At 47.9% G+C, this 27,378-nt stretch overlaps 1 protein-coding gene across 6 annotated transcripts in view; it reads right to left on the bottom strand.

The window, feature by feature from the left end:
- The window catches only part of BCL2L11 (BCL2 like 11), a 45,737-nt gene that overhangs the window by 6,767 nt on the left and 11,592 nt on the right, over positions 1-27,378 (bottom strand). For 5 of the 6 annotated variants that reach the window (XM_036028282.1, XM_028516585.2, XM_028516584.2 and 2 more), the window contains one exon: positions 8,913-9,022. The exons of the other annotated variant lie outside the window; for it this stretch is intronic. In XM_036028282.1, coding sequence (XP_035884175.1) covers positions 8,913-9,022 — 110 coding nt within the window. The remainder of the gene's footprint in view (positions 1-8,912; positions 9,023-27,378) is intronic. 6 annotated transcript variants of the gene reach the window in all.

The raw sequence follows: 27,378 nt of genomic DNA, 5'->3' as shown, positions 1-27,378 counted from the left end.
AAAAAAAAGCCCAAAAGCCAAGATATACTACAATAACTAGTTAAAAGAACTAGATGAGCTGTTAACATAAACAATTTGTGTATTCCAGTTCCTTCTGTAGCTCCCACCTGCTCAGTCACAGGTACCTGGAACTGCAGGGCCCCTCCCTGCTGGGGATTTTATCTCCATGGTCCAGATCAGGAACTGTATTCTTTAGGAAAACTGGCGATGACCAGCCCACATGTCTGCAAGATGACTCCCTCAACATCCAGCCCTGTGTTTCCCTCTAGGAAGTCATCTCTGACAGTCCACACTTCTCCTTGCAGGGGTGAAGGCTCCTGCAGCCCCAGGCCTGCCTGCACGGGAAGGGTGAGGCCTGGGCTCCAAATCTGAAGCATGTGCCTGCACCCACTAGGTCTGATGGGCAGCGCCTGTGTTATTCAGCAGCAGCTGGACACAGCCAGCCAGGGAGGAAGACAGCCCTGCCCTAGTGCAGGGCAGGAGGTGAGGTGTTCCACAGCCCAAAGCGGCTCGTGCACAGCAGCCCAGAGCTCTGAGGATGGCAAGAGCATCAGCCACCACGGAGAACCATCTTCAACTTATATGCCCCAAGTTATACTGGGGTAACTTGTATTTGTATTAGTTAATCAAGTACTAGGGAATGTAATTACACTTTAATGCCAAAATAATCACAGCAAAACAAGCCTTCTCCCCCAGCCCAGGGAAGCAGGTGTGCGGGAACTGGTGAAGTGGACCGCTTGCCATTGCTGTGCCCAGTGCAGCCTCGCTCTCCTGCAGAGAGACAAGCTGGCCTCCGAAAAGCTGCTCGGGACACATCAGGCCTAGCTTGGGGACAGAAGAGTTACCCACTGACACCACTAAACAAGTTGCCACACACCTTTCAGTCTTCACAACAACCCTGAGCCAGTGTGGCAGCTGAGGCCGAGCCTGATGTGGGAGTTGAAAACCAAGTGATCCCAACAACTCAGCTCCGACCGGAGCACAGCATGGAAAACAAGCCCACCAACTCATGCTCCAAAGGCAGGGCCAGTGGCTGAGCACAACACACACGTGCACTCGGCATCACTCCAAGGGGCTCACCACAAACACACACTGCAATAAACACTGGAGAGGCAGAAATGACATCAAGAAGAGACACTTATCTTGGGATCCAGGGCTGAGATTTGCGGCAACAGAGCTGCAGTTTCCTGACAGCCAAGGTGGCAAGGGAACACAACACTGTGTCCATAGGCGTATCAAAGGGAGCTCCATATTAAATGCTAAGAGACAAACCTAAAAGCAAGGTATACCTACAGAACTTTGAGACTCAGAGCAATTTTTTAACTTGCTCAAAAACTCCTTTCTTACCAGCTTTAAACACAATGCCCAAGACACCCTAAACTTTTTTAAAAATCAGCATATCGTTAAGTGGTGACATCACAGGAGACGGAATTCTGGACTGGGAGGAGAAAGGCTGCTGACAGAGAGCCGCTCCAGTTCAGGCAGGTGAGGGTGCAGTGTTCGTCGGAGCAGTGCTGGCTTCTCCAGGGGCCGTCCTGGTAACTGCGGGACAGAGCTGAGTGCTGTCGTGATGAGAGATGACACAGTGGATAGGGTACAGGGTGGCCCTGAAGGAACACCACCATCTCTCTGCCCATTCATAACCTATTCATCAATCTAGAAAGTATTTTAAGTGACAGGCAAATGTGACAGGTGGGAGGATAGGGAACCCTGTGTGATGAGTGGAGATCTCTGGGGAGATCTGGTTTCTGTCCACATTGAGATTAAGGACTGTACTCACACTGCATCTCAGCTGGAATTTTATGTGGCTCCACCATGCACTGCTGTTTTCTTTTCAGATGTCAGGGCTATGCTGCTGCAAAGCAGCCCAAAGACCAAATTCACTTTCTACTCGTCACCCAGGCAACATGAGTATTTGCATAGCTTGTGCCCAACACACTCTGCTGTCAGCACAGCTGTGGGCAGAGCACCAGGGAGCCCCTACGCCAGATGCAGTGCAGCCAGCTGGAAGCCAGCAGGGAGCTTGCCCAGGCACCTGACGGACTCCTGAGACTACGGCTGACCTGCCTGGGCAGCGATGCAATGTTCAAACGTCACAGTAAAGCAACATTTGCACGAGTGCCACTGTCCTCCTATTACTGATGCATCACTTCAAAGACAGTATTACAGTCATGGACTTTTATAGGACAATTAATCATTCCTCCAGTTCACCTCAGTCAGGACTGCCACGTACTGGGTTGTCCTCACACAACATGCACGCCCACCTGCAATACTAAGTCACTGGCCCCAACCCAGGGCCAGGCTGGCTGGAATAAAGCACCCTACATCACTTGTGAGTGGCCAAAGTGTGAGGGCCAACCAGAGAGAGGCTGGAGACAGCGTCTCCACATCCTGTGTGGACACCATCCAACGAAAGAGAGGCAGAGCAAGAACACTGTTCTGAGATGCCACAGCCTCAGAAACACACTGACCACAGCTGGAACCTCTGTGTACTGCTTCAGTGGGGAGAAGTCGAGGGGGGATGCGAGAGGTAGGGCGTCTGCCACAGGGCCAACTCTCACCTCGGAGACATCTTCGTTTCCTCCTCCAGAGAGAGACTACAACCCCCCAGAGAGACCTCTCTGAATCCCCCTCCAGGCACCTGCGTCTCCTCTGGTTACGTGTTCATGGCCCACGTCCCCTGAAGGCAAGGCAGCCGTGCAGGTGTCCGCACCTGGCAGACGGAGGAGCACTCTCAGAAGCGCTGTCAGTGGGACACAGCCAAGCCATTTAACACGCACCAGTGCTTGACCCCATCTCGCCGCGCTCACCCAGACGGCATGTGCCGTGGGGCCGAGAGCCCCGTGTGGCTAACAGGCACAGGGCTTGAAAACTAGACAGGCAAACAGAGTCACCAGCATCTCCCTTCTTAACTCCAGAGAACTGAGAAATGTTTTAATTACACTTTAGAGTGACAGGAAATAAAACGCCCAGACAGGGTGACAGCGTTTTCTAGCTCCATGTCTAAGTGCCCTTGTCCAACCTGCACAAGGACTGACTCACAATGAGGCCCCCGTGGGTGAGCGGATGGAGTCAGGGTGCAAGGTCTGACCCCACACTTGGCCGTGAGTTGTGTTCTCCTACAAGATCACACTTTCTCCTCAATAAGTCATGGAAAGCCTCACTCAGAAAACCTACGTTCTGCCACCGTCAGAGGCCACCGGAAGGTTCAGGGAAAGACAGAGCGCACGCCACAGGAGGGACGACTCTGCTCTCGCAGGCTCGGCCTCCCCATGCCAGGGCTGCTGTTTCCACCCTTTTGTCATTGTCCTCGTGGCGTGAAACTGGCATAAGGCGGGGGCACAAGCCTCAAAATCAAGCACGGAACTGCCTCACCCAACTGCAAGGAAAACACCTGCTAAACCTGAAAACAGTTATAAACAGCAGGCGCCAATCAATTTACCCAGTGCATCACTGTTTTGGCTACAAAAGCTGTCAGTCACTCTATGAATTCATGTGAGCAAAGTGTGAGACAACTAACTCATCCTACAAGAGGGGCCAATTATCTTTTTTTTTAAATTGAACTTATTAGGGTGACACTGGTTAATAGAATTATATAGGCTTTAGGGGTACAATTCTATAATACATCACCCATATATTGTGCGTGTGTTTAATATCTGACCTGCGTATTTTTCAATATTCTTACCTCAGACAGTAATAAAAAGCAGCTTAATTACTAAACTCCAACATGCAGTTAATGAAGGCCTCCAAAGAATGCTGCCTGAGAACCTGCATCCCTGAGTTTATGCTCAGTTCATGCCATTACCAAGCAGGCTACAATGCAGACCTCTCCTTTGCCCATTATCTATAGAACAGGATCATTTATAAAAACGACCCTCAGCACAGGGTTGCAAGAGTTAGGAAAGACACACAGAAAGATTTCAAGTTCAAACAGCAGGGACACATGAAAATGCTAAAGTGTTGACATGTCAATTAAACTCCTGCTTCCACCAGAACCAGTGTGAGCACCTTTCTTCTCTGCTCTGTCTGATTCACTGCTGAGCTTCCGTCTCCAGGTTGTTCCTTTGTTTCGTGCCCGCACACGCCTGATACACAAGTAGGAAGTAGGACTTGTGAACAAAAGACACACTGTTCCTTGTGATCAAACAATGAGAGGGTTTTCACCCACCTCTTGGCCCATCTAGAGTCTGTCACAACTTCATGTGCTGCGGGTCCCTGCAGCCCACCACCGGGACATCCCAAGTCACTGTTCACCCACAGCAGGAGACCTGTGCACGGAGCGACTCGGGCTGGACGAGCCTTGGTACGGAGGGGTGATGGGCACGCTGGTTAGAGGATGGGCCTAATTATCCCAAGAGCACGAGTTTTTACATCTGAACGTCCAGCACAGGCTCCACAGCCTCAGACTGCAAGCCTAACCCATGGCCACCAACCCTGTCCTAGGAGACACCACCCTGAGAACCACTGGCAAGCACACGGCAACCTGCACCCTCGGAGGACCGTGGCCCACACGTGCGGACACTCCCTCCAGCAGACATGGCCGAGACCCGGAACTGCCCTCACACCCCTTTCTCAGTGGTGAAGAAACTAGCAGAGACTACTCAGAAACAAAGGGACAGCAGGTGCCACCTGCCAGGAAGAGGAGGACTCAGGGGCAGGCTTCGGAAGCACAGGCAACACTGCACCACTCGCCTCCCTGCAAGCCGTCCCCTCAATTCCCAAAGCCTCAGACAGAGGCCTGGCCTCTGGGAAGTCCTGTCCCTGGACGGTGACTATCGGCCCCGGGCTCACCTGTAGTTGGGCCCTCCCCTGAGAGTCCTGGAGCCATGGCAGCCAGGACACCATCAGGACACCGTGTGGGTGCAGGTCACTGAGCTACAAACCCATTTACGGTCCCACAACACGCTGCCCGTGGGCCTCTGCTACCGCTGCACTTCATGTTCAGTGAATGGTGAAAATACACAGGCAGCTACCGCTGGCGAAACCTGTGACACCCTGAGCGTCAAAGTAAGTACTGAGGGTGAGCCGTGATAACCCACTGAATTACAAAGGGACCCATGGACTTAAGTTGGTAAGTGAAACAAACAGAAGGGAGAGAGGAAAGCTCTCCCCACTTTGCACACTTCCCCCGATTACAAACGGAAAAGTGCTGACCATGGCCAAGAACATCACCTTCAACGAGAGTCCCAGGAGCGGGAGGCACACGGACACCCTGTGCTTCCTGATGTGAAGCGCCGAGGACGACACTCATCACACTGTTGGGCAATCGGTAACGTGTAAGGTCTCTCGATTACACATCGCTGTGACGTGGTTTACTTCTGATTCTGACTGCTACTCTAAGGTTACATAAGAAAATACTCAGTCTTAGGAAGTATACACAAAAGTATTCAAGAGTAAAGGTGCATCATGTCTGCAATTTACTCCGAAATACTTCAGAAAACAACACGTACCCAGGTACAGGGGGAAAGTGTTAGCACGAATGTGGCAAAAAGTTAACAGCGGGGAAATAGAGGTAGCAGACAAAAGAGGGTTCTTTTGTCCCATTCTTGCAACTTCTGAGTTAAGTGTGAAAGTATTTCAAAATAAAAAATTACAAAAATTGCCCCAATGTGAGTGGTGAAGCTCCTATCAGATGCGGGAAAGGGGAGTGTCGTCTCGCCCTGGAGGTCGTCTGGGGCACCTGCACGGAGTCCCAGCGGAGCAGGGAACATGCAGCAGACTTGGCTCATCTGTGCCTCTCACTGTCGCTTCCAGGACTGAGACTGCACAGCCCCAGGCCACACACCGCCCCACTGCCCTGACGCGGCCTGAACACATGACAACTACGCAACAACTTCCTCTGCTGCTCTTGCTGGGAAAACAGGAGAGTGTCCTGTCAGGGTTCACCTGGCTCGTGGCCATCAAAAACCAACACTTCAGAAAAGGCGCTGTCATGACATTAAAGCAGAGACACACGAAATTATGCTAAAATCTGTCATGAGCAGGTGTGGTGAGGTACATACTCACCCAGAAGCAATGGCCTCCGCGTGAAGCTGGCACATAACTTCAAGGACCACTTTCCCGAATGGCCTCCCACCTCCTCCCCCCAACACCCAACAGTGAACTGTCAGCGTGACTGCGGACAGTGGGCGGTCTGATCCGACAACATCGAAGGCAGGCACAGTGTCACTGTCCTGAGTTTCAGGGTTTGGTGTTTTGAACTGGCTACTTATAAAATCTGGAGAATATACTTCCCTCCATTTTAGGAAAAACAGATTATACCCCAGAGTCTGTCTGTCCCTGCTCCTCCCCCAGTATCCCAGCTGACTTAGAATGAGTCCTTTATATTAGCAACTGCATTCTGGCATTGATTCACAATTACAAAATGTTGCAAAATACTGCAATAAGATTTCCATTTATTTAACTAAACAGATTAAGAACAGGTCAGTATCTGAAAAGACAGAAATAAACATCTTAAAACAACAAACTGACGCACCCCTGGGAGGAGGGGAGGAAAGACAGGGCCTGGCAGACATGCCATCTCGCTGGAGGCAACCTAGTGGCCTGCGTCTCATCTGCTGGTGACCAGAACTGCTCACCCCGTCCACAGCCAGCATACGGGGGTGGCTGGGCTCCAGGCCCCACCCCATCCCTAGCCCATGTCCATCTTATCACTGGTCACGTAAGCCCCCCAACCCCCACGGGGTGTCAACCAGACCCATCTAGTCAGGCTCAGGGGAAAGCTTGGTGGAATCACTGGTATTCCATGTAAGAGAAACTTTTACAAAATATCCTTAAACGTACCCTGCTTTGTGGCCAAAGGCTCTGACCCACTTCCAGGAATGGAGCTGTGCTGACATATCTCAGTTTTCAGAGCTTCTGGACGGACACTGAGGCACCAGGGCCCAAGGGTCTCATCTCTGGAGCAGCCCCGCCCAGGTCGGATCTGGTCCCAAGGACATCTGCAAACCACCCTCCAGACAGGGACAGAGACAGGTCCGGCCCACTCTACCTTGTTTTATCCAGCCCGGCACCTTGCTTCTACCTGGTGGCAGTGCCGAGCTCCTTGCCCCTAGTTAAGGAGTAGTTACATGTACACAGTCCTAAAATTACATTCGGCCCTTTGAAGGCAACTGTGAGGCTGATGTCGCCCCTGGTGAAAATGAGTTTGATACCCCTGACCTAGATTCACCCCATGAGGTTCATGCTCAGTCTCCTGCCAGATTATGGGCACAATTCCAACCAGAATCAGGATTTGGACCTACCCAGCCTACCTTCTTGAGAAGGAACCTGTGTACCCCACCTCAGCATGGGGACTAGCATCCTGCACATACCGGGCCCTGTTCCTGATGCGTCCCTCCTAGTCCAGCAGCAGAGGCTGGGCCACCACACACAGTGACACCACCAAAGGCCCTTCAGAGAGACCACGGCAGAGGGAACGGGAGACAGTAACATTACCGGCACATCATAAAACAAACAACCTTGCAAAACACAATGACCACTTCAGATCTAGGCTGAGAAGGAACTTACATTCTGTGAGCTGGTCCATGTCAAGTGTAGGACACCAGACATTTCGCCAGCACTATAAGAAACTCTTAAGTGGCATTTCCCATTTAATGACAGAATCATATTATAGCACACTTCCCATCAAACACCATATACACACCCTCTTCTTCCTTAGGAAGGTGTGAAAAGGGTCCAATGTGACTTCTGAAAGTCCCTAGCCCCCTCATGGAGATTCTACACTGAAGAAATGAAAGACTCCTTTGTAACGGGAATCTGTCTCCATATGTTTAAAACATCTTGAATGGCATAGTACACATATGGACAGGAAAACAAGAATGATCAAAAGCAATTAACAGGTAACATCCTTTTACCTAGCAACAGTACTAACATCTAGTGCAGTATAGAAATAGTGGGGTGTCCTAGGCATGACCTCCCTCCAGAAGGAAAAACAGACTTAAAAATATCTTTGAGAGTACTTAGATGAAATGATAGGGTTCAGAAGGAAAGGAGCCAGAAGGGAAATGACACAGTAAGAAAGAATATTAACAAGTGGTTTGTACAAAATATGATTTAAGTGTCTTCCTTTTAGATAAATCAACAGACACACCTCCATACATCGTTGCCCGACAGAACGTGCAACCCGGCCAGAAGTGTGCACGCTCACACAGCGGCCGGAGGGCCCCTCACGGGAAGCAGTCCGACACGTGCACGAGAGCCCGTTTCACTCGCCGAGCGAAAGCCTACAAATGTGCAAATGTCTTCACAGGGAAAAGGTGTCCGAATGATAACTACGCTGACACCCAGCAAAGCAAAAAAAACCCACACTGCATCTACAGAACAACACGTAGGGTTTAATTAAAACCAAAAAGAAATCAACAGCATACTCCAAAAATTTAAGTGGCAGGCAATTTGGGGTGTAAACTACCAGCTATTAATGAATGCCCTCTTAATCCTAGTACACTTCAGTACACGACAGTCCAAGGACAGCTGTGGGGCCAAAAGGACGACGTCGCCAGCAAACCCAGGGCATCATTTCCTTGGCTCGGTGAGGATGGAAAGTTAAAAATTTCTTTAACTTTGACCAAACTGACTAAAGGGAGTGCAGACATACCTAATAGGGACTAAAAATCATGTCAACATTGATGCGGGACTATTTCAAACACACAGATAACCCTGTATGGCACAAGGGTTTAAGACTTGTGCTTACGGACCTCTGTGCCACCTTGTGCAAGGCTCTGCTGAACCACCATCACTTCGGTTCAGCCGTAACACAAATGCAAAACGAGAGTAGGAACAATGGTAGGTCACAGGCAGTAGTACCTGCTACTTCCAGAACAAGCACGGAATGATTACTGGCCACTTTATTTTGTACAGTTGGGAGAGGGAGGGTGTGTGAAGAAGGGGGGTAAGAAAGAAAATGTCATTACCCGCCGTGGATAATAGGCGTTGAATTCGTCCCCGATCCGCCGCAGCTCCTGTGCAATCCACATCTCTGGGCGCAGGTCTGCAGGGAGGGCCTGAGACTGCCGCATGGAGGCTGCACCAGAACAAGAAGGAAAATCACATCGTTTCCAGGGATCATGTAGACAGTTCAGCCACAGCAAGCCCCTCTCACACATGCATTCGCGCTACTGGCACTCCCTGACTTCAGAGCTACAAAACACATCCCAGATCCCCATGGCTCCGTCTGGGCTTGGTAACCACATGGCGCTGGTTACAGGGGGTAAGGAACGTGGAACAATTTCATTTCTCCAACCTGGGGAGCCAGCACTGCAAAATTCAAAAATTTCCTGGCCAGTCAATCACATACTACCACTTCAGAAAGGCAAACACAAAAAATAGTAAAATAAATACCACCAAAGAAATATACTGAAAACATATGAGAACATAAAAATTGAGGTGGTCAGTATGGGAACTACTTTCATCTTCGTACAAAGTAAAATTCCTAGGAAAAACTTCAAGCAGCTCAGGAATATAGAAAAAATGGCCATTCCATTCAAAGCCAAGTAAGTGAGCCCGACAAAGGACAACAGGCAAGTGGAGCCTCTGCTCCTGCAGCGGTGGGTGCCGGCTGCGCTCCCTGCGCCACCCCCCCCCCCCCCAGCCCCCAGGGCAGGCGCAAGCCTTGCTTCGGGGCTCCTCGCAGCACGCAGCCAGCGGATCCACGTCTGCACCCCCACGTGGGACAGAAAATGTTCTGGGTGTGAGGGCAAAGGTATTTTTCTTAAAGAAAAAAGAGGGAAGCTTCCCTTTCATTAAGCTGTCACTAATGTGCACACCCACTTGTTAATGGAGCCACTGAAGCCACATGACAGTCAAAAAACCCCCAAAAATGAGGGGGAAGAGAAACACTAGTCATCTTAACACCCCACCACACACTGGAAGAGTCTCCACGGCCCCGGGAAAAGGGGAGCAGGGCAGAAAGGTGGCCCAGGAGCCGTGAGACTCACGGGCTGGAGCGCCCTCTCACAGGCACCACGGTGACCTACTGCTGTTCACTGGGCACATGGCACTACTCGCAACTCACATGCTCCATTTTGACCACCACAAAAAGTTTAAAACCCTATACTAATCAGATCTCACAATAACATGAACATAGCTTCCTATTTTGTAAAAAAAATTTTGTACTTTGTATTTTATTGTTATAAGTAAAAAATTGATGTTGAATCATAGCGTCACAGCTTCTATAAAAGCACTTAAAAGTGAACTCCTTGAAGAGTTTTAACCAAGTCTTCTCAATGCTCCTGCCCCAACTCCCACCAAAGTGAATTCCACTACGATGATACAAATGCAGCACCCTCCAGGGGCAGGGCCCCTGTGTATGGAATGGGGGGCACAGGTGGGTGCCCGCAGACAGACACCCAGACCTTCGCCAGAACAACCTGCACTCCGAGCTGAGCCAGGGGAGAACTGCCTGGAAAGGAAGGCGTGGAGAACGTGTGGCTGACGACGGGGAACTTCAGGATAAGCCAGGCGTGTCCCCTGAACACACACATCCGACCACATCAAAATCGCTTTGGCTGAACCTCTGTCATGCAAATATTTCTGTTACTATGTATGTCTATTAAATTTAAATTTTAAATGACAAAAGTGACAGAACAACACACTTTCAGGGTGGAGGTGATGCCAGAGGGTCCTGTAATAGCTGACTCCCTGTACCTGGGTTTAGGGCTCTTTAAGGACTGACCCCATCGCAGGTACCAATCATGACTGGTTTTTGTATACTATCAGCAATCAAGCATTCTTTTTCACTGTCGAAGCTCTTCAAAGTCATCTCACCCTTGAGGGGAAGGGAAGCATCTCTTCCAGAACTCCTACTTCACACCAGAGCCTGCAGGGTGCTTTGAACCTGCCCATATACATATACAGGTGACCAGGCCAGCGACTGGGGCACTCCCTGGCCACTTAGAGCCACCATCACCCACCTCCCTGGGCCTCAGAACCTGCTCACTCCTCACTACATGTGGCTTTAAGAGCAACCTGCTTTCAACCCTACAGTCAGAAATAAAGAAAATGCCAACTATCCCAAGAAAATCCGTGAAATACAGACTGTTTTACAAAGATGGTGCACTAGTAAAAACTGCTGAAGTTACCTGATGGTCAAGATAGTCACTAACTCACCAGCAAGTAGGAGTGCCCATGTGCCAGACACAGTCCCAGCAGGTGATGGGCACAGCCACGAGAGAGGCCAAGCCCAGCCCCTACAAAGCTGATATTCTGTGGGTTAAGTGGTAAATTTTAACTAAATGTTGTTTCCTCTGGAGAGGATACTTGTAAGTAATTTGACATAAAGCAAAACTACTCCCTGGTTACTTTGCCCCGGCAGTAGCAGAAGGCTGGTAAGTGCACGTGGTTTCAAAGGGTTGGGCTCAAACCGGCATCTGGAGCACCATCAAGGAAGCCAGTCCAGGTGGAAGTCAGCTAATCCAGACTAGCGCTCAGGGACCTAGGGAACTAGTCAACCTTGTCAGCTGCTAAAAGGAAACATGGAACCTTGGTGGCCAAATCCAACTGCTCCCCTTAGAGATGAAGGCCTGCTGTTTCAGGGAAGGAAGTAAAGGAGAGAAATAGATGTTTCTTCTACACGAAAGAAAAGTTCAGTAGCTTAAATAAGCTGTTACTATAAATAAACATAGACACACACCCAGGGGTGAGGCAGGGTGGCAGGAGGTGCTGTGTCTGCAGGAGGCCCTCAACCTGTGTCCTACGAGCTCCCCACACGGCTCTGGTGCACAGCCCAGACCCTGAGAAGTACTGAGCAGAGAGAGGGGAAGGGGAGCCGGACGTGTCCTCAGAGAACCCGTGTGAGTGAGAGGAGTCACAGCCGCCCAGGACGAAGAGTCAGACCAGGCTGAGCACACACTCACGGGCCCCAACACCGGGTCCATGAGAGACTGCCGAGTGTACACTTAGGTTATTGTTTTAAAGTTGATCTAGAGTAAGTGATACACACAATGTAAGTGAACTTTCTCAAAGGAGACTGATCTGCCTGAGCTACTCTAACTGAATCTATCATCATTTAGCTTTTTGAAGAACTTTTTTTTAGAAGCGAATACTGTTCTGGGTCCTTCAATCTGCAAACCTAAAATGAATGACAACACTCATCCTGCAATGAAACCTAACAAATATGACACAGAATATATGGTTAAAAAGTAGGATTATAGGGTGAGAATTCTATTTTGAGAACTTTAAAAGGCATCTTCTATATTATAAAACGGTAGTCTTAATGTCAGTTAATATAGTGCATTTTTAACATAAATTTCAAAGACTATTTCTGAAGTGACAAAATATCTTCTCTCTTGGGAGAGGGGTTAAAAAAGGTCTTTCTTTTCTTTAAATTTTTTTTCAATAGGTCGTAGACTATGTTCTAGGTCCTAGGGATAGATAAACAAATAAAACATAAAAATTCCCACTCCTGTGAAGCTTGTAAGCTCTTCAATTGGAGAGATACAGACCATACACATGCCAGGTCTGTCCAGAAAGTATCCAGCCACGTGCTTTGAAAGGGAGAGACATTTACTGAAGATACAAGGAACATTGTACACAGGAAAATGATACCTGATTCCTCTTCAAAGTAAGCATCTTGGGACTGCACACAGTTCTCCCAGTCACCATCAGCTGCCCCATCATATTTTCCTAAATCTCATGGACGGTCTGAAATCTTCCCTTTCAAAGGTGATGTTAGTGTCAGGAAAAGCCAGAAGTCACAGGGCACCAAGTCTGGGCGGTAGCGGGGCTGAGTCACTTGGGAGATTTGATGTTTCGCAAAAAAACTCGGCATGAGAGACCTATGCATGAGTGGATGAAGCTGCCAATTACCAGTTGCCCACAGCTATGGCCTTCTGAATTATCCAAATAGTTTCCACAGAGGAATGTTCAAACTTAACACAAAATGTCATGCAGATTCGTTGCATTTTGAATGCATCGGCCACACAGTACACATGCTCACTCAACGGCATCTACCACCCCCACTGACTAGTACAGTGAAGGCATCATTGTTCACACATGCACATTCCAGTCCACTCTCCTTGGCTGCCAGCTTACACTGATGTCATGCAAACTGTTCTCGTTATATTAACAATGGTTGGACTTTTTCCGGACAGACCTTGTAAATAAATAAATGACAGAATAACTTTTAAGGTGCCAAGGGCTATGGTTTAAAAAAATAAAATGGTAAGGCAGAGCAGCAGTTCAGGGAGTTAAGGGGGAGTGGTCAGAATAGGCCTCACCTACAGGGTGGCTTTTGAGCAAATATTTAAAGGAAAGTGGTTAAAAGAAAGATATTGAGAAAAGGAGGACCCACGTTAACTAGATTATATAAATTAAGAATAAATGTTTTATAATAAAATGACCACTGAGAAGCTCAATTCTTTTCCATTCTTCCCTGGGAAGTCTGAGATGACAAAGCATCTATAACTCAATTATCATCTCAATTGCTAGAGAACACATTTCTGAGTGACAGTGGCATCCTCCCAAAACTCCAGTCGGTTGTTAAGTGGTTTGTTCTCGTGACCACACAACTGTAATCCACGAAATGTCTTTTGGTACACAAATCAAGCGAAGTGTAAAACTGGTAAATACCCTTTTAAGAATAGCTTGAAGACATTTGTTTTTTATATAAAAACATAAAGAAGCATCTCCAAAAGGTTTCTTTGACAAGAAACATATAAAATTGAGTATGTTTCCTAACTCCTGTACTGATACAGTAACTGTTAACAATTATTGAGTCCCTACTATGTGCAGATATTGTGAGGCATTTCATATGCATAATTTCATTTAATTTATTCACTCATTCAACAAATATAATTGAGCACTTACTTGCACCATGCATCATCCTAGACTCTGGGGACATAGCAGGGAACAAAACAAAATCGAAATCCTTGATCTTATGGAAATGATATCTAGAAGGTCAGGTGGAAATAGTACTATGAAGAGAAATCAAAGCAGGCTGCAGGGGGTGGACAGCGCCTTTGTGTGAGGGTGCTATTTATTTTAGGGTGATCGGAGAAAGTCTCTCTAATAGGATGACATTTGGTTTGCTGGGCAAAATTGTGTCTCGGTAAAAGATACAGCAGAAGGTAACAACACAGTCAGCATTTCAGTCTATTTAAGGTAAGTACTATCTTATAGTAAACCAAATGCCTAGTGATATTATTTTTACAAGTGTGTCCATGTGACATAAATACAAAAATAAATGGCAAACACAAAACATGACTCCAGGTCTCAAAATCCATGCCTTACTCTCCCAAAATACCATTAAATTTACTCATCAAAAAGTTAAGTGCCCTAAGTTTAATCTCAGTGACCATCATATCTGGTCTTATGTCCCAGGAGAACAACCCTGGAAGAGTGAGCCTGGCAGCCCCACGGGGGCACTGATCCAAACCAGACTGAAGTCTACTCCATCCACCCCACCCTCTGGGAGCACATGCTGGGATCTCCCGAAGGTGCCTCTGGAACTGGTGGGGGCCCGAGGGGAGGGAACACTCAGAAGCACACTGCTCCACCCTCGGTCCCCCAGTCCTCCCTGGACACTCAACCCAACTCCTCCCACTCTAAAGATACTGCCCACCTACTGAAATGAGCGCACACGTCCCATTCCTACCTTGTAAGACAAGCATCAGGTATAAACATTTTACTTTCCTATCTGCAAGATGCCTAACAACCGTTAATGCCAACTGGATCCACAATGGCATCTTTATTCGGAACAAAAGCTATTACTACATAGAAAGTCAAATTTCCAACTTCTAACACAATTTTACAGGAATGAAAGAACTCTTCAAAGGGGAAAGTCTGATGAGGTGTATGTTCTTACCCACAGAAAATGTAATTTCTGTATTTAAGAAAGCATTTTACTCCATAAACATGGCACTAAAATAAACAAACAAAAAAGACAACGAAATATAAACTGCTCCTCACGCGCAGAACCACCCAGGAGCTATGGGCAGAGGCACACACAGGCTGGTCCCACATGGCGGGCCGGCAGGCTCTGCTCTGAGTCGGGACAGCCTGCAAAGTGGGCTAGGTTTTCCAACCACAGCCACTTGTCACAACTTCAGTGTTACTGTGTTAGGCACAGGGAATTTTGTCAAAAATGTAATTTGAGTTGCATTTTCACCAAAACTCAGAATTTTTTGAAACTCTGCATTTACTGGTCACATTATTTCCTATAGGAAAAAAATACCATGAGGTATAATCCATTTTTCTACAACAAGGGGGCAGATTTTTTAAAAAGGGCATGTTTCTTTTTTTTTTTATTTTATTTATTTTTTTAAGATTTTATTTATTTATTTTTAGAGAGGGAAGGGAGGGAGAGAGACAGAGAGAGAGAGAGAGAGAGAGAGAGAGAGAGAAACATCAATGTGCGGTTGCTGGGGGTTATGGCCTGCAACCCAGGAATGTACCCTGGCTGGGAATCGAACCTGCGACACTTTGGTTCCCAGCCTGCGCTCCATCCACTGAGCTACGCCAGCCAGGAAAAGGGCATGTTTCAATGTCAAATAACTTCAAGGTACTAAAAAATGTGTGCTATTTAACTAACAGACTGTTCTGGTTCAGTTGCAGAACTTTTTCCAACCCATATGGTAATTTCAAATCTTACAAGCTCAGCCACTGAAAACATTAATACTGTGGTTAAGTGGCTGATAGTGAAATTAGGCTGGGGCTTTCGGGAAGGGCTTTCCGCAGCACCGCCTGAGGGGGTGGGGCATAAAAGCCCAGACTGCCAGTTCACAGTGAGCTCAGCATCAGTCAACCAAACCTTCTGGTTTTCACTGAGTGCCCCCCTGCTTCGCCCCACTGTTACCAAGCAGGTGTTCAAAGGCTCGCAGGTAGCATCATGCAATTCACCACCACTCTTTTGACACCCTGCTGTCCCCTCCTTGGTGAGGTGCTGTGAAAATCCATCTAATGGGACATGTGGGTCCCATCACACCTACATGCCTAGCACTGTGCAATCTCGTCCAGGGGACAGGACTGCGTAGTTCTCACTTCCCAGGGGTGGAGGCTGTTTGAGTTCCCATCGTGTCACTACTGAGGGTCAAGTGTGGAACCAAAGCGATGCTCAGATTCATGGAAACACTCACTCCACCAGGGGTGTCCAACCTGTGGCCCGCAGGCAGCATGCGTACCAGGGTGGCTGTGTAGGCAGTCTGACACAAAATCGCAAATTTCCTTAAAACACTGAGATTTTTTTGTGTGATTACATGTTGCAATGTATTTAATGTGTGGCCCAAGACAACTCTTCTTCCAGTGTGGCCCAGAGACGCCAAAAGGTTGGACACCCCTGCATCTGCACTGTCTTCAGAAGCCCAGTAATCCACAAATACTGGGCAGAATCAAGGTTAGATTTAAAAGTAATCAACATGGGTGAAGCTATAAATCAATCCTCATCTGAGAACTGAGAAAGGACGCCTGTCCCCAAAGAGACGTGGAGTGGAAAGCTTTGAAGAAATGACTGTTTTGACTTTAAACACACAACAGAACACACTGGGCAGTAAGAGCACTCAGCAAGGACTCTGGGGCTGTCCACCGTTATTCCCTGAGCAGAGTCTGATTCAGCCAAAAGCCACAAAGGACCATTTACTTCTCTGTAGGCTTTTAAAGCAGAACTAAACTGATTCCAAGAGAGTTACTCCAAAGTGTTTAGAGTAGTGGGCCCCAACCTTTTTGACACCAGGGACCCATTTCGTGAAAGACAATTTTTCCACAGATGGGGGTTCGGGGGGTGCCTTTATTGTCACTTGCCACTCACCCCTCACTGATAGGGTTGATAGGGTTTTGATATGAGTCTGCAAGCAATTGATTTGTTATGGTCTCTGTGCGATCAGACCTCTCTGCTAATGATGATCTTTGTTTCCAGCCACTCCCCAGTGTTGGGATCACTGCCTCAGCTCCACCTCAGACCACCAGGCATTAGATTCTCGTAAGAAGTGCGCTACCTGGATCCCTCACATGCGCAGTTCACAGCAGGGCTGGCGCTCCTGTGAGACTCTAATGCTGCCGCTGACCTGACAGGAGGTGGGGCTCAGGAGGTGTTGTGAGTGATGGGAGCTGCTGTAAACAGAGGTGAAGCTGTGTCTGCTTGCCCACCGCTCACCTCCTGCTGTGTGGCCCGGTTCCTACCAAGCCACGGACCATTATGGATCCATGGTCGGATCCATGGTCCGGGGGGGGGGGGGGGGGGGCGGTTGGGGACCCTGGTTCAGAGGAAGCACTGCCTCTGCAAGTGGCTGCCTTCATGTGGAAAAATAAAAGTCCTGGGATGTTTGTTTAACCCAACAGTCTAGTTACTTAAGTGAGCATCTTCAGAAATATCAATTCAGAGTTACGCACAGCTTACAAATAACCAGGCTGCCAAGGTTTCCTTCAAAAACCCACCTGAGTGATCAGGCCATGCTGCCTGCTCCAAGCCCACCCCCAACTCTTCTGGTTCTCAGACATTAGTGAGTTGGAATCCAGCTTCACACACACACCCTTCCCACTGGGTCTACTTCCCACTTGCATCATTTTGTTTTTTGGACAAATCCTCCATCAATTCCACTGGGCTACTGAATGAAAAGGAAAGCGATCAGAAATGAAATGAAGTGCCAGGAGACGGCATCAGTGCTCAGGAAGTTCCTCATCATCTGCCCTGGCGCCCAGTGTCAAGTACGCTTCGTGAGCAGGTGCAAGGACAGGACACCACAAGGCTGAAGCGAGAGCACGGAGCCCATGTTTCCTGTACTTCTTTTGCGTCGTCACTGCCCCTGCTGCTGTGTGGCCATGGATTACAGTCAGAACACCCTGCTTTGATCAACTTCCAGGCTGACCATTTGGGAACTGCCAGTAAGCCAAGGCTATGAAGCTATAAACTAGGCTTCAGGGTGTCTTTCCCTCCCACCACTCCCTGTTTCTTACAATAAACTAAAACTCTAAAGGCATTTCGACCCATGTGCTCAGCCTTTCTAGTTCTTCACTAGTCAGCATCAGAAGACCTGGTTACCTACTCCACCTGTGCGCAGTCCCACGTGTTTACATATTTGCTGGAAGCCAGGCACGCCAGGAGCGAACCAGAGCCAGGAGCAGACTCGGAGGAGGTTTTATGTCCAAGGACATACCTGGCTATAACTCCTGGTCACAGCAGAGGCCCAGCACCTCACACCAGGTAGAAACCTGTGCGGAAGCCTCTGCACCCTGACTCATGGTGGCCCGTCCTGGTGCCCGCTTCGCAGATGGGGCACTTCTTCCTAGAGGTACCACCGTCCGCACTGAAGGGCATCAGGTGCTTCAAAGTTCTTGCAGGAAACTGAAAAGCTCCCTTCCATCTCTGACCCCAATCCTGATCCTGTCCCCCGGGGCTACAAAGACGGTCTATAATCCCTGTCAATCATCACCCTGGCTTTCTAATCAGTGAAGCTGCCACCACACACCCCAAACCTGGTGCCATGTGCCTGTCACCACAAGTGGTGGGAAGACCCTCCAGCACCACCCTGGTCCCCTTGGCGTGCCCCAGAAACCCACTGCCCTGAGCGGCGCGCTGCGGGGTCTGCACTGCGTCTGGCCAGGGTGGGACACAGGACAGGACTTTGTCCTCCATTTCCCTCCACTGACTCGGCCTCACAGACCAGGACAGCTGCACCTTGGCTTCTATAGTCTTAGACTCCTGTTAGAGGACAACAGAGAATTTGTGCCATCTTGGTTTGAAAAGCAAATAAAAATAACGCTCCCATTCAGTACAGTCAAATGAAGACTAACTCTGAGCTTTAAAACAGACATGAAGCCAAAACCCTTTTCCTAACAGTGCAGTGTCCTGTATGATAGTTTATTTCACCATCTGCTCCACCAAACTATAAAAACAAATGTTTTAGAGATCTTTTTAAAAATTATTTCATTGTTTAATTATAGTTGTCTGCATCCTCCCCGAACCACTACCCCCACCCCAGCCAAACAGAGATCTTTTAATATAAATACCCAACTCCATACACTGATGTGCTTAGGACCATTCCTTAGAAATAAAGTGTTAAGAAATCTGAAGTTACTAGCTTTTGGTAGCTATATGCTATTCCTAGCCATAAATTAGATCTTGGGGAGGAAATGTAAATTTAAACTACAGATATAAAAATTCATGATTACAGAGCAAGTGTAGCTTCCTTTATGAACTTTTAACACCGACAGCCAGAAAAAGGTAACAAAAATGTCTCCTACATTCACACTAAGGGTGTTCAACATTATTGCAATTCATCTCAGTGACAGTGAAGACCCAGAAACAAAATTTAAAAAGCTCTATCTTAAAGAGCTTTTAAATGGAAACCTGTAAGTCTACCGGTTTCACTTTTGCAAGTAACATTTATGGCGGTCCTACACAGAGTGGAGCGCTGACCTGCTCACACACCTGGTTAGCGATGACACCAGCAGGACAGGACACGGATGAAGTCTTCCCACTATACTCATGAAAGCCAACTGCTCTCTTTCTACTCCAAGTTGTAAAAAAAAAAAAACAAATTTCCAACCTCAACTCCAGGTACTACTTTATATAGTGGTTAAGTATTTGTCCTCAAAGCATGTGTCTGTCAAAGCTGGGCTGTCTGACTCCTCCTTAGAAAACACGAAAAACTTGTATGTTCTGATTGGGCACATTTATGCTACGGTGTGCAGCCCGCCTGTCAGAGACACAGGTGAACACAAGCCGACAGCCCTTTGTAGAAGCACAATAACAAAAAGAAATTAGCATCCTGCATCAAACAAAGAGATGGGGGGCTGCAGCCAGCAGAGCATCTCAGGGGTCCAGCGGAAGGCAGTGTGAGCCCAGTCCCTTCACCCACTGGCCAGCCTCTACTAACCAGTCAGGCTACCATCTAACCTTTGCACAACGTGGCCAATCCGAGGGAGGGTCCTGGGCCCAGTCTGCCAACCACCAAATGTCTTGCAGGTGGTGTGCTTCGTGTCCCTCACAGGAAAAGGACAAAGGCTACAGCACCACTAGCACCATGAGGCTGAGATGTGAGGATTGCTCTGCCGACTGTTTCCAGGGTCTTCTGTCTTTTCAGGTGTACACCCTCCTACCCCTGCCCACCCCCAAGGCCCCTCCAGGGGAGACAGGGTGCTGCCCCGCTCATACTGAATTTGAGTGGACTGAGAAGCCCACTCAGTAGAGATGACACTGGGACTAATCTAAGTCAGTGCAAGCTTCCCACTTGACCCCTTCCAGTCCCACACCCTCCCCTTATCAGGACAGGAAGGACACTGGTCGCCAGCCAGGTGGAATGACTTGCCCTGGGGGCTGTCCCTGGAAGGACCAAGACTGGACTGGGTGGCCTGCTGGAACTTCCCACCCCCACAATTGGGCCACGATCCCAGGAAAAAGGACTGGAGAGAAAACAGAGCTCGTGTACTATGTCTGCCAGGCTTTCCTCACACAGAGACACACGTCTAAGCTTCAAATAATGCATGGTAATATCCAGTGAAGAGTGGGCACTGCAGGCATTTGGACACTGCATTAAATATTACCTAGTTCTAATTAAATCTACAAGTATTTGTGCTTCTCCTGTATACATACCAAACCGTTCTCTGAAGCTGGTCAGTTGTGTTTGACGAGCTTAGAACGTATGCTGTAAATAAAACTGAGGTCTAAAATTAGACATGCTTTAACATACTAACACACTATATAGCCAGAATTCATGCTCCATGTTAAGAAACTTCTCGAGGGACTAAAAACAGAGAGACAAGAAACCTTTTGGCTTTATCTTCAGCACTCCCACTCTGCAGGAAAATGACTCGGTAAGCGGAGGCTGTCGGGTGTGGCTACCCTCAGCACCTTCCCAGAGAGAGGCAGGCTCAAGAGAGAGAAATAGGTCCCTCCCACGTAAAAATCTGAAATTCCCAAGTCTATAAATTGCTTACATTAAAATGTTTCAGGAATGGGAATGGGAAGCATGCTCTGGCCCAGACATGTGACATACCTTGGGGGGAAAGAGGTACCAGTGGAATCCAGACAGTTGACTGGGGTGTAGGGTCTGTGTCAGCTTTCACACACACACCCTCTCAGACTGAAATTGTGGATTCTACTTTTCAAAATTTTCACTTCAAAACCATCCCCACCCCTGAGGAAGGGCTGCGGAGTCCAAGGTGACACGTTACAGACTGTGCAGAGGACCCAAGACTAGGTCGCAGCCCCACTGCAGTGCCAGAAGCGGGTCTGTTTACTCATGGCACTCTGTGTTCTCACTGCGACGATGACACAGCCCCCACGCGGAGGTCTGCAGCCACCACCAGCGCAGTCAGCAGGTCTGTGTCAGCTGGGAGCTGAGAGCGCAGGAGGTGAGGAGGGAGGTGCTCACCCCAGCGCCTGCTCAGGGCTGGCCCTCCCACTGTCACACCACAGCTCGACTTACACACCATGCATCTGGTCCAGGATAGAAAACACAGGGAATGCAGAGTAAATCTGGGTTTCCCACAGGACTCGGGGATACCAGTTCATTCTAAACAAACCTTTAAAAAACTCTTACAACCTTTTTAGCTTAACATTATTACATTACAAGCAGTTCAACCTGTCCACCAGAGAAATGTCATCAGTACTGACAGCTGGTACCAGTCCGTCACCCTACAGCACGTGACAGAAAGTTTCCAAGGATTCACAATTAACTCACTTAGAAGCAAAAATCACAATTTAAATTAATGAGAGCCAAAAGATGGCTAGTCCCTCAGAGAAAAGGGAAAAGCTGCTTTACACTCATCAATAAACAACCATCTGTATCAACTGCAGAATGAGCTGAATTCTTCTGATTGCAGGAAAAGGCAGGTTAGCCTCTGTCTTGTCTCCAGACCTCCTCCCCAGATATGCACACACCTTAGACTAGAGTGGAGTTTCTGCCGAATAAAGTTGGCAGTCGGGCCGTGTACTGACAGTCAGGCAGGGTACGGGTTTCCAGGTGTCACATCGTGGTCTGGAATTTCCCACCGAAGCCAGGGATCTGCTCAGGGTGACATAGCATGTGCTTCGCTGGCAGGTCAGAGGTCACTGGGACCTCCGCCAGCCCTCACCAGGCCAGTTTCTAAAAAAGACCTTCTTCTTCTTGTTTCTGGACCTAGGGGTTAGAATTATGGTAGCACTTCCAGACAAATTCCCTTCCTTGTCACCTTCCTCTATGAGGACAGCTCCTTGCCATGGGAAGTAGAAAACATTTCATCGCCATCATGCATACTGACACTCCACAGCTGGGACAGGTCATATAGACAAGTACAAACCCATGACCAAGTTTCTGCCGGGCTTTATTTCCATCGGCTCACGTGAAAGCTCCCCATGACTCTGGAGGTGGGTACTTCCATGCTCATCTGGTAAATGAGGACACAAAAGCCCAGAGACTCTCCCCTGACACAGAAGCCACCCAGGGCCCCATCAAATGCAGGTGCTTCACTCAGATGAAATCTTTACCAACAGAAAAGCTATGGCACACAAACAGGTGACCATACAAATGAGACATAAGTGCCACAATGACACTACTGGACAGGCCAAAAGGCAAGATTAATGGAGAGCAAAATTTAAAAAGTTATTAGATTTGCTCCATTGTAAGTGGAGCAAATGGAGCTAGCTATGATTTTGCAAATATAAAAAGGCACACAGAAAAAGAAATCTGTAACTTGAAAGTAAAAATACTCAATGCTTTACTATGCAATATCTGAGCTTTATGTTATGCTTGAAAACTTCTTAAACACGAAATTGTGTCATGGAGTAAAGGTCTGTGTCATTCCCCACCCCCGCCCCCGAATTCCTATGTCGAAATCTAAGCCCCAGGGAGATCACATCTGCAGCTGGGCCTCTGAATGACTGGCTCTTGAGGGGGGACTCCCATGATGGGATCAGTGCCCTGGAAAGCCCGCTGGCTCTTCCCACCCTGTGAGGACACAGGGAGAAGGTGGCGATCACCTGAACCTGGCCACACTGGGACCCAATCTTAGACTTCCGGCTTTCAGAACTGTGAGATAAGTGCTGTTTAAGCTCCCAGTTGCTAGTATTATCATTACAGCACAAATGGACTAAGACCCAGGATATCGACAATTTGTAATCTTTTAACACTATGCCAGGAGCATTTCCGCAAGTTGTTCCTCTCTAACACCATTAAGGAGATGGCAGCCTGTCAGAGACGGAGAAGTAATTCAGAGGTGTTCTCAGACCAGAGGGGCGGGTGGGCGGGCGGCACTGTCCAGCTGGTACAAACGATGCCACGATGAACCCTCTTGTGTGGAGCTTCTGTTAGCGTTATCTGCAACTACGAACGTCAGGTGCTCTGCTCCGTGTCTGCTGAGCAGAGTCTGAGGGCCGGCGGATGGCACTGCACCTACAGCCCAGCACCCAGCACAGCACAAGACAGAGTCCTCGTGGGTGTGAAACTCATTTTCACCGGGGCCACATCAGCCTCGCAGTTGCCTTCAAAGGGTCAAATGTAATTTTAGGGCTATATAAATGTAACTACTCCGTAACACTTACGTGAGGGCTCGGCACTGCTGCCGGGTAGAGACAAGGTGGAGGGTAGGATTCGGCCTGCAGGCCTTGTGTTTGCCACCTGTGGCTTCAAGAACAGAAGTTAAGTTTGTGTCGACACGACCTCCACAGAGAAGACAGTCTTAGGTCCTGTGCCCCAGTATAGGTCCCAGCCACACTGAGCAAGCAGAATGACCACAGGACAGTGACCAAAAGAGGCTGAGAATTCTGTCACATAATGACTATGTCAAGAAACTGAGGCTAACCCAACAAAGGAGGAATGGAGACATCTAAGTTCTGGTGTGGGGGTGACTCAGGGGTTGGGAGGAGTGGTCCACGTGGAGTCCCTTCCTAACCCAGGCTGGGGGACCAGACACCAGGGCCCTGAGGACTTGGGCACTTGAGAGCCCCAATTCAGTGGTGTCCAAGGCAGTCAGGAAGCAGGGCATCAGACTGGCAATTTAAGTATGTGCATATCTTCAAATCTGACACCACACACCCCCTAAAATATAGAATGAGACAAATCAAAGGATGATTAATCTTTTTTCTGCCATAGTCCACTCATGCAGACCTGTTTTCTTTGATAAGAAGTTCCTTACAGCACGATTGGATTGAGCTATCCAGGTGTTCTAAGGACCTCCCCATTTGCAAGTAGCACAGTACACACCCCAGGGGCCCACTTCCAGGGCCACACATGGTGGGGGGTCACCAAGCTAGATAATGCAGTTATTATTTGCAAAGAGTGGCTAGATGATGGCTACATCTCTTCCCAATGTCAAGTTTATTATTCCACACAGATAGTAAAAATAGGGGGAAAGAAGTGATTTCTAAAATTCTGAGTGGTACTTTGCAGCCAAAACCAATCACTACCAATCGTGAATATTCAGTTACAAGAAGCCAGAGGTTTCTCTCTTTAGTACTAAAAACCCTGGACATAACACAATAAGCAAACCCTGACAGGGGAAAGAGGACAGTGGGCTGCCTGGGGACCCAGAGCTGGAGTTCAGTTTCCTCACTGCCCTCCACACACCCAGGACAGGGCAGTGCAGGATCACAGAGGCCTCACCTGGGGGACCCAGTGAGAACTGAGAGAAAAAGCTCCAGAGACAGCCTGTGTTTCCAGCCCAAGGACCATGGAAAACGGTGGCCTAGCAAAGGAAAACATTTTGGCAACATCTGTCTGACTCTAGCCAAACACAGCACCTGTGGTTTCAGGATGGCGAGTGGGAGTTGGTGTTCCAGCTGTGGCCAACCCAGGAGCTGGCGCTCTGACCCCACCACTGCAGCAGGCAGAGCACAGAGGAAGGGAGGAGGGTATCCCAAGTGGCAGAAGCATCAGAGATGATTTCACGACCCCGCCAGAGGGGCGGTTAATCTCCAAATACTGCTCTCCCTCCCAGTGAAAGCAATGGTGCCTGACTCCCTCTCTAGGGTGGCACTAGTACCTCTCTCCCAGCAGCAAGCTGAGCCTCTACCCCCACTGGCAGGAAGGATAACTCCCACCCAGCATCAATGGTGGGAACAAAGCAGTGGGAGGCAGGGCAGATTGGCATTCCACTGCCCCCACCCTCGTGTAAACAGGGAGCATAGGGGAGCTGGACTTTCAACACCCCCCAACCTCAGCCCTCCCACAGAAAAAAGGCCACAGTCAGTTCTCCGCTGTTTCCCACTTTGCAGGTGCCAGAAGGGGCCAGGGAGCCAAATGTGCACCCGAGCTGGACACAGTGCAGCCGTGCAGGTCAGTGCCTGCCTTTTGCAGGAAAACTACCCAGCATGCAGTGGGGGGGGTGGGGGGGGGCAGCAGCATGTATCTCAACTTTCACTTCACCTGGCAGAAGCAGGCAGAAAATGTATAACTGAAAAATGGACAAATTGATAGAATTTACCTAGTCTGAACAGAGAGAAAATAAAATGAAAACAACAACAACAAAAAACAAACCCAGAGTCTAGGGACCTGTGAGACTATAACCAAGTCCCCAAAGAGAGAGGAAGGGGCTGAAAAAGTGTTCAAAGACATTATGGCTGAAACTTCTCAAACTTGGCACCAAACTATAGATTCAAGAAGCTGAGTGAACCCCCAAAAGGATAAACCCAAGTAGGACATAATAATTAAATTTCTGGAAACAGACAAAGAAAAAAATCTTGCCACTGTTGGTGTGGCTCAGTGGATTGAGCACTTGCCTGCAAACCAAAGGGTCACTGGTTCAATTCCCAGTCAGGACACATGCCTGGGTTGTGGGCCAGGTCTCCAGTAGGGGGCGCACAGGACAGCAACCACACATTGATATTTCTCTCCCCTCTTTTTCTTCCTCCCTTGCCCTCTCTAAGAATAAATAAGTAAAATCTTTAAAAAAGAAAGATAAAAAATGAAAAGAAAGAAAAATTCTTGAAAGCAGGCAGACTGAAATGACACATTACATTTCTCATCTGAAACAATGAAGGTCAGAGGAAATGGCATGTTTTTAAAGCACTTAAAAAAAACCTGTAAATGATGAATTCTATATCCAGTGAAAAGATCCTCTAAAACAAAAGGGAAATGAAAACATTCCTAGACAAAGGAGAACTAAGAGGATTTTTGCCAGCAGGCCCATCACTGAAGAATGACCAAAGGAAGTCCTCTAAACAAATGGGAACAGGAGGCTTAGACCTCCAGGAAGGAAAAAATACTGGAATGGGGGAAAACAGGAGTAATGACAACTACCCTATTTCTCATGAGCTTCCTAACTTACATTTGACAGTTGAAGCATAAATAAATAAATAGACAGATAAATAAATAGATAAATAGATAGCAGAACCAGATATGGTGCTTAATGTGTATGGAGAAAATATTTAAGATAATTGCAGTTGAAAAGTGGAGCAAGTGAAGGGACCTAGAGGAAAGTAAGTTGTTTACACTGCAGCTGAAGTCACAAAATGTTGGTAAAATGATACCAGCATATTCTAATTTCTAGAAAAACCTCTAAAAAACTATAACAAAACAATATATTTTAAGAACACTATAGCCCCGGCTGGTGTGGGTCAGTGGACTGAGCAATCGGCCTGTGAATCAAGGCGTTACCTGTTCAATTCCCAGTCAGGGCACATGTCTAGGTTGTGGACTAGGTCCCCAGGAGGGGGTGTGTGAGAGGCAACCACATACTGATGTTTCTCTCTCTCCCTTGCTTTCTCCTTCCCCTCCCCTCTCTCTAAAAATAAACAAATGAAATCTTTTTTTTTTTTTTAATATATTTTTTATTTATTTATTTTTTAGAGAGGGAAGGGAGGGAGATAGAGAGAGAGAGAGAGAGAAACATCAATGTGCGGTTGATGGGGGTCATGGCCTGCAACCCAGGAATGTACCCTGGCTGGGAATCGAACCTGGGACACTTTGGTTCCCAGCCCGTGCTCAATCCACTGAGCTACGCCAGCCAGGGCCCAACAAATGAAATCTTAAAAAAAAAGAAACAGAGACACAAAGGAAACATAACAAAATGGCAGAGTTAAGCCCTAATATATCAATAATTATCTTACATGTAAATGGTCTAAATACACTATTTAAAAGACAAATTTGGCGGAGTAAATCAAACAATGTTATGTAAAGAAAGATATGCTGCATACAGAAAACTTCAAATACAATGTATGTAGGTTGGAAGTGAAAAGATGAAAAGAGTTATACCCTAAATATTAATTCACCATTTTTTTTAACAAAAAGCAGCCTACATGAGCACCAGATAAAGTGGACTTGACAGCAATGATCAATCCAACAGGAAGACAGACAATTCTCAGCACCCAAAAGCAGTGCCTCAAAACACAGGAAGCAAAACCTGTGACAGACTGTAAAGGAAAGATAGACAAACCTACCATCATATTACAGTTAGGGGTTTCAACACTGAACTCTCAACAACTGACAAAACTACTAGAGAGAAAGTCAGCAAGAAAGAACTGGGCTGGACGCC

This window comes from Phyllostomus discolor, chromosome 6 (genome assembly GCF_004126475.2).
Source record: "Phyllostomus discolor isolate MPI-MPIP mPhyDis1 chromosome 6, mPhyDis1.pri.v3, whole genome shotgun sequence".
NCBI classification, from domain to species: domain Eukaryota; kingdom Metazoa; phylum Chordata; class Mammalia; order Chiroptera; family Phyllostomidae; genus Phyllostomus; species Phyllostomus discolor.
The sequence above is the reverse complement of the archived record's forward strand: the minus strand, read 5'-3'. Positions and strand labels throughout refer to the sequence as shown.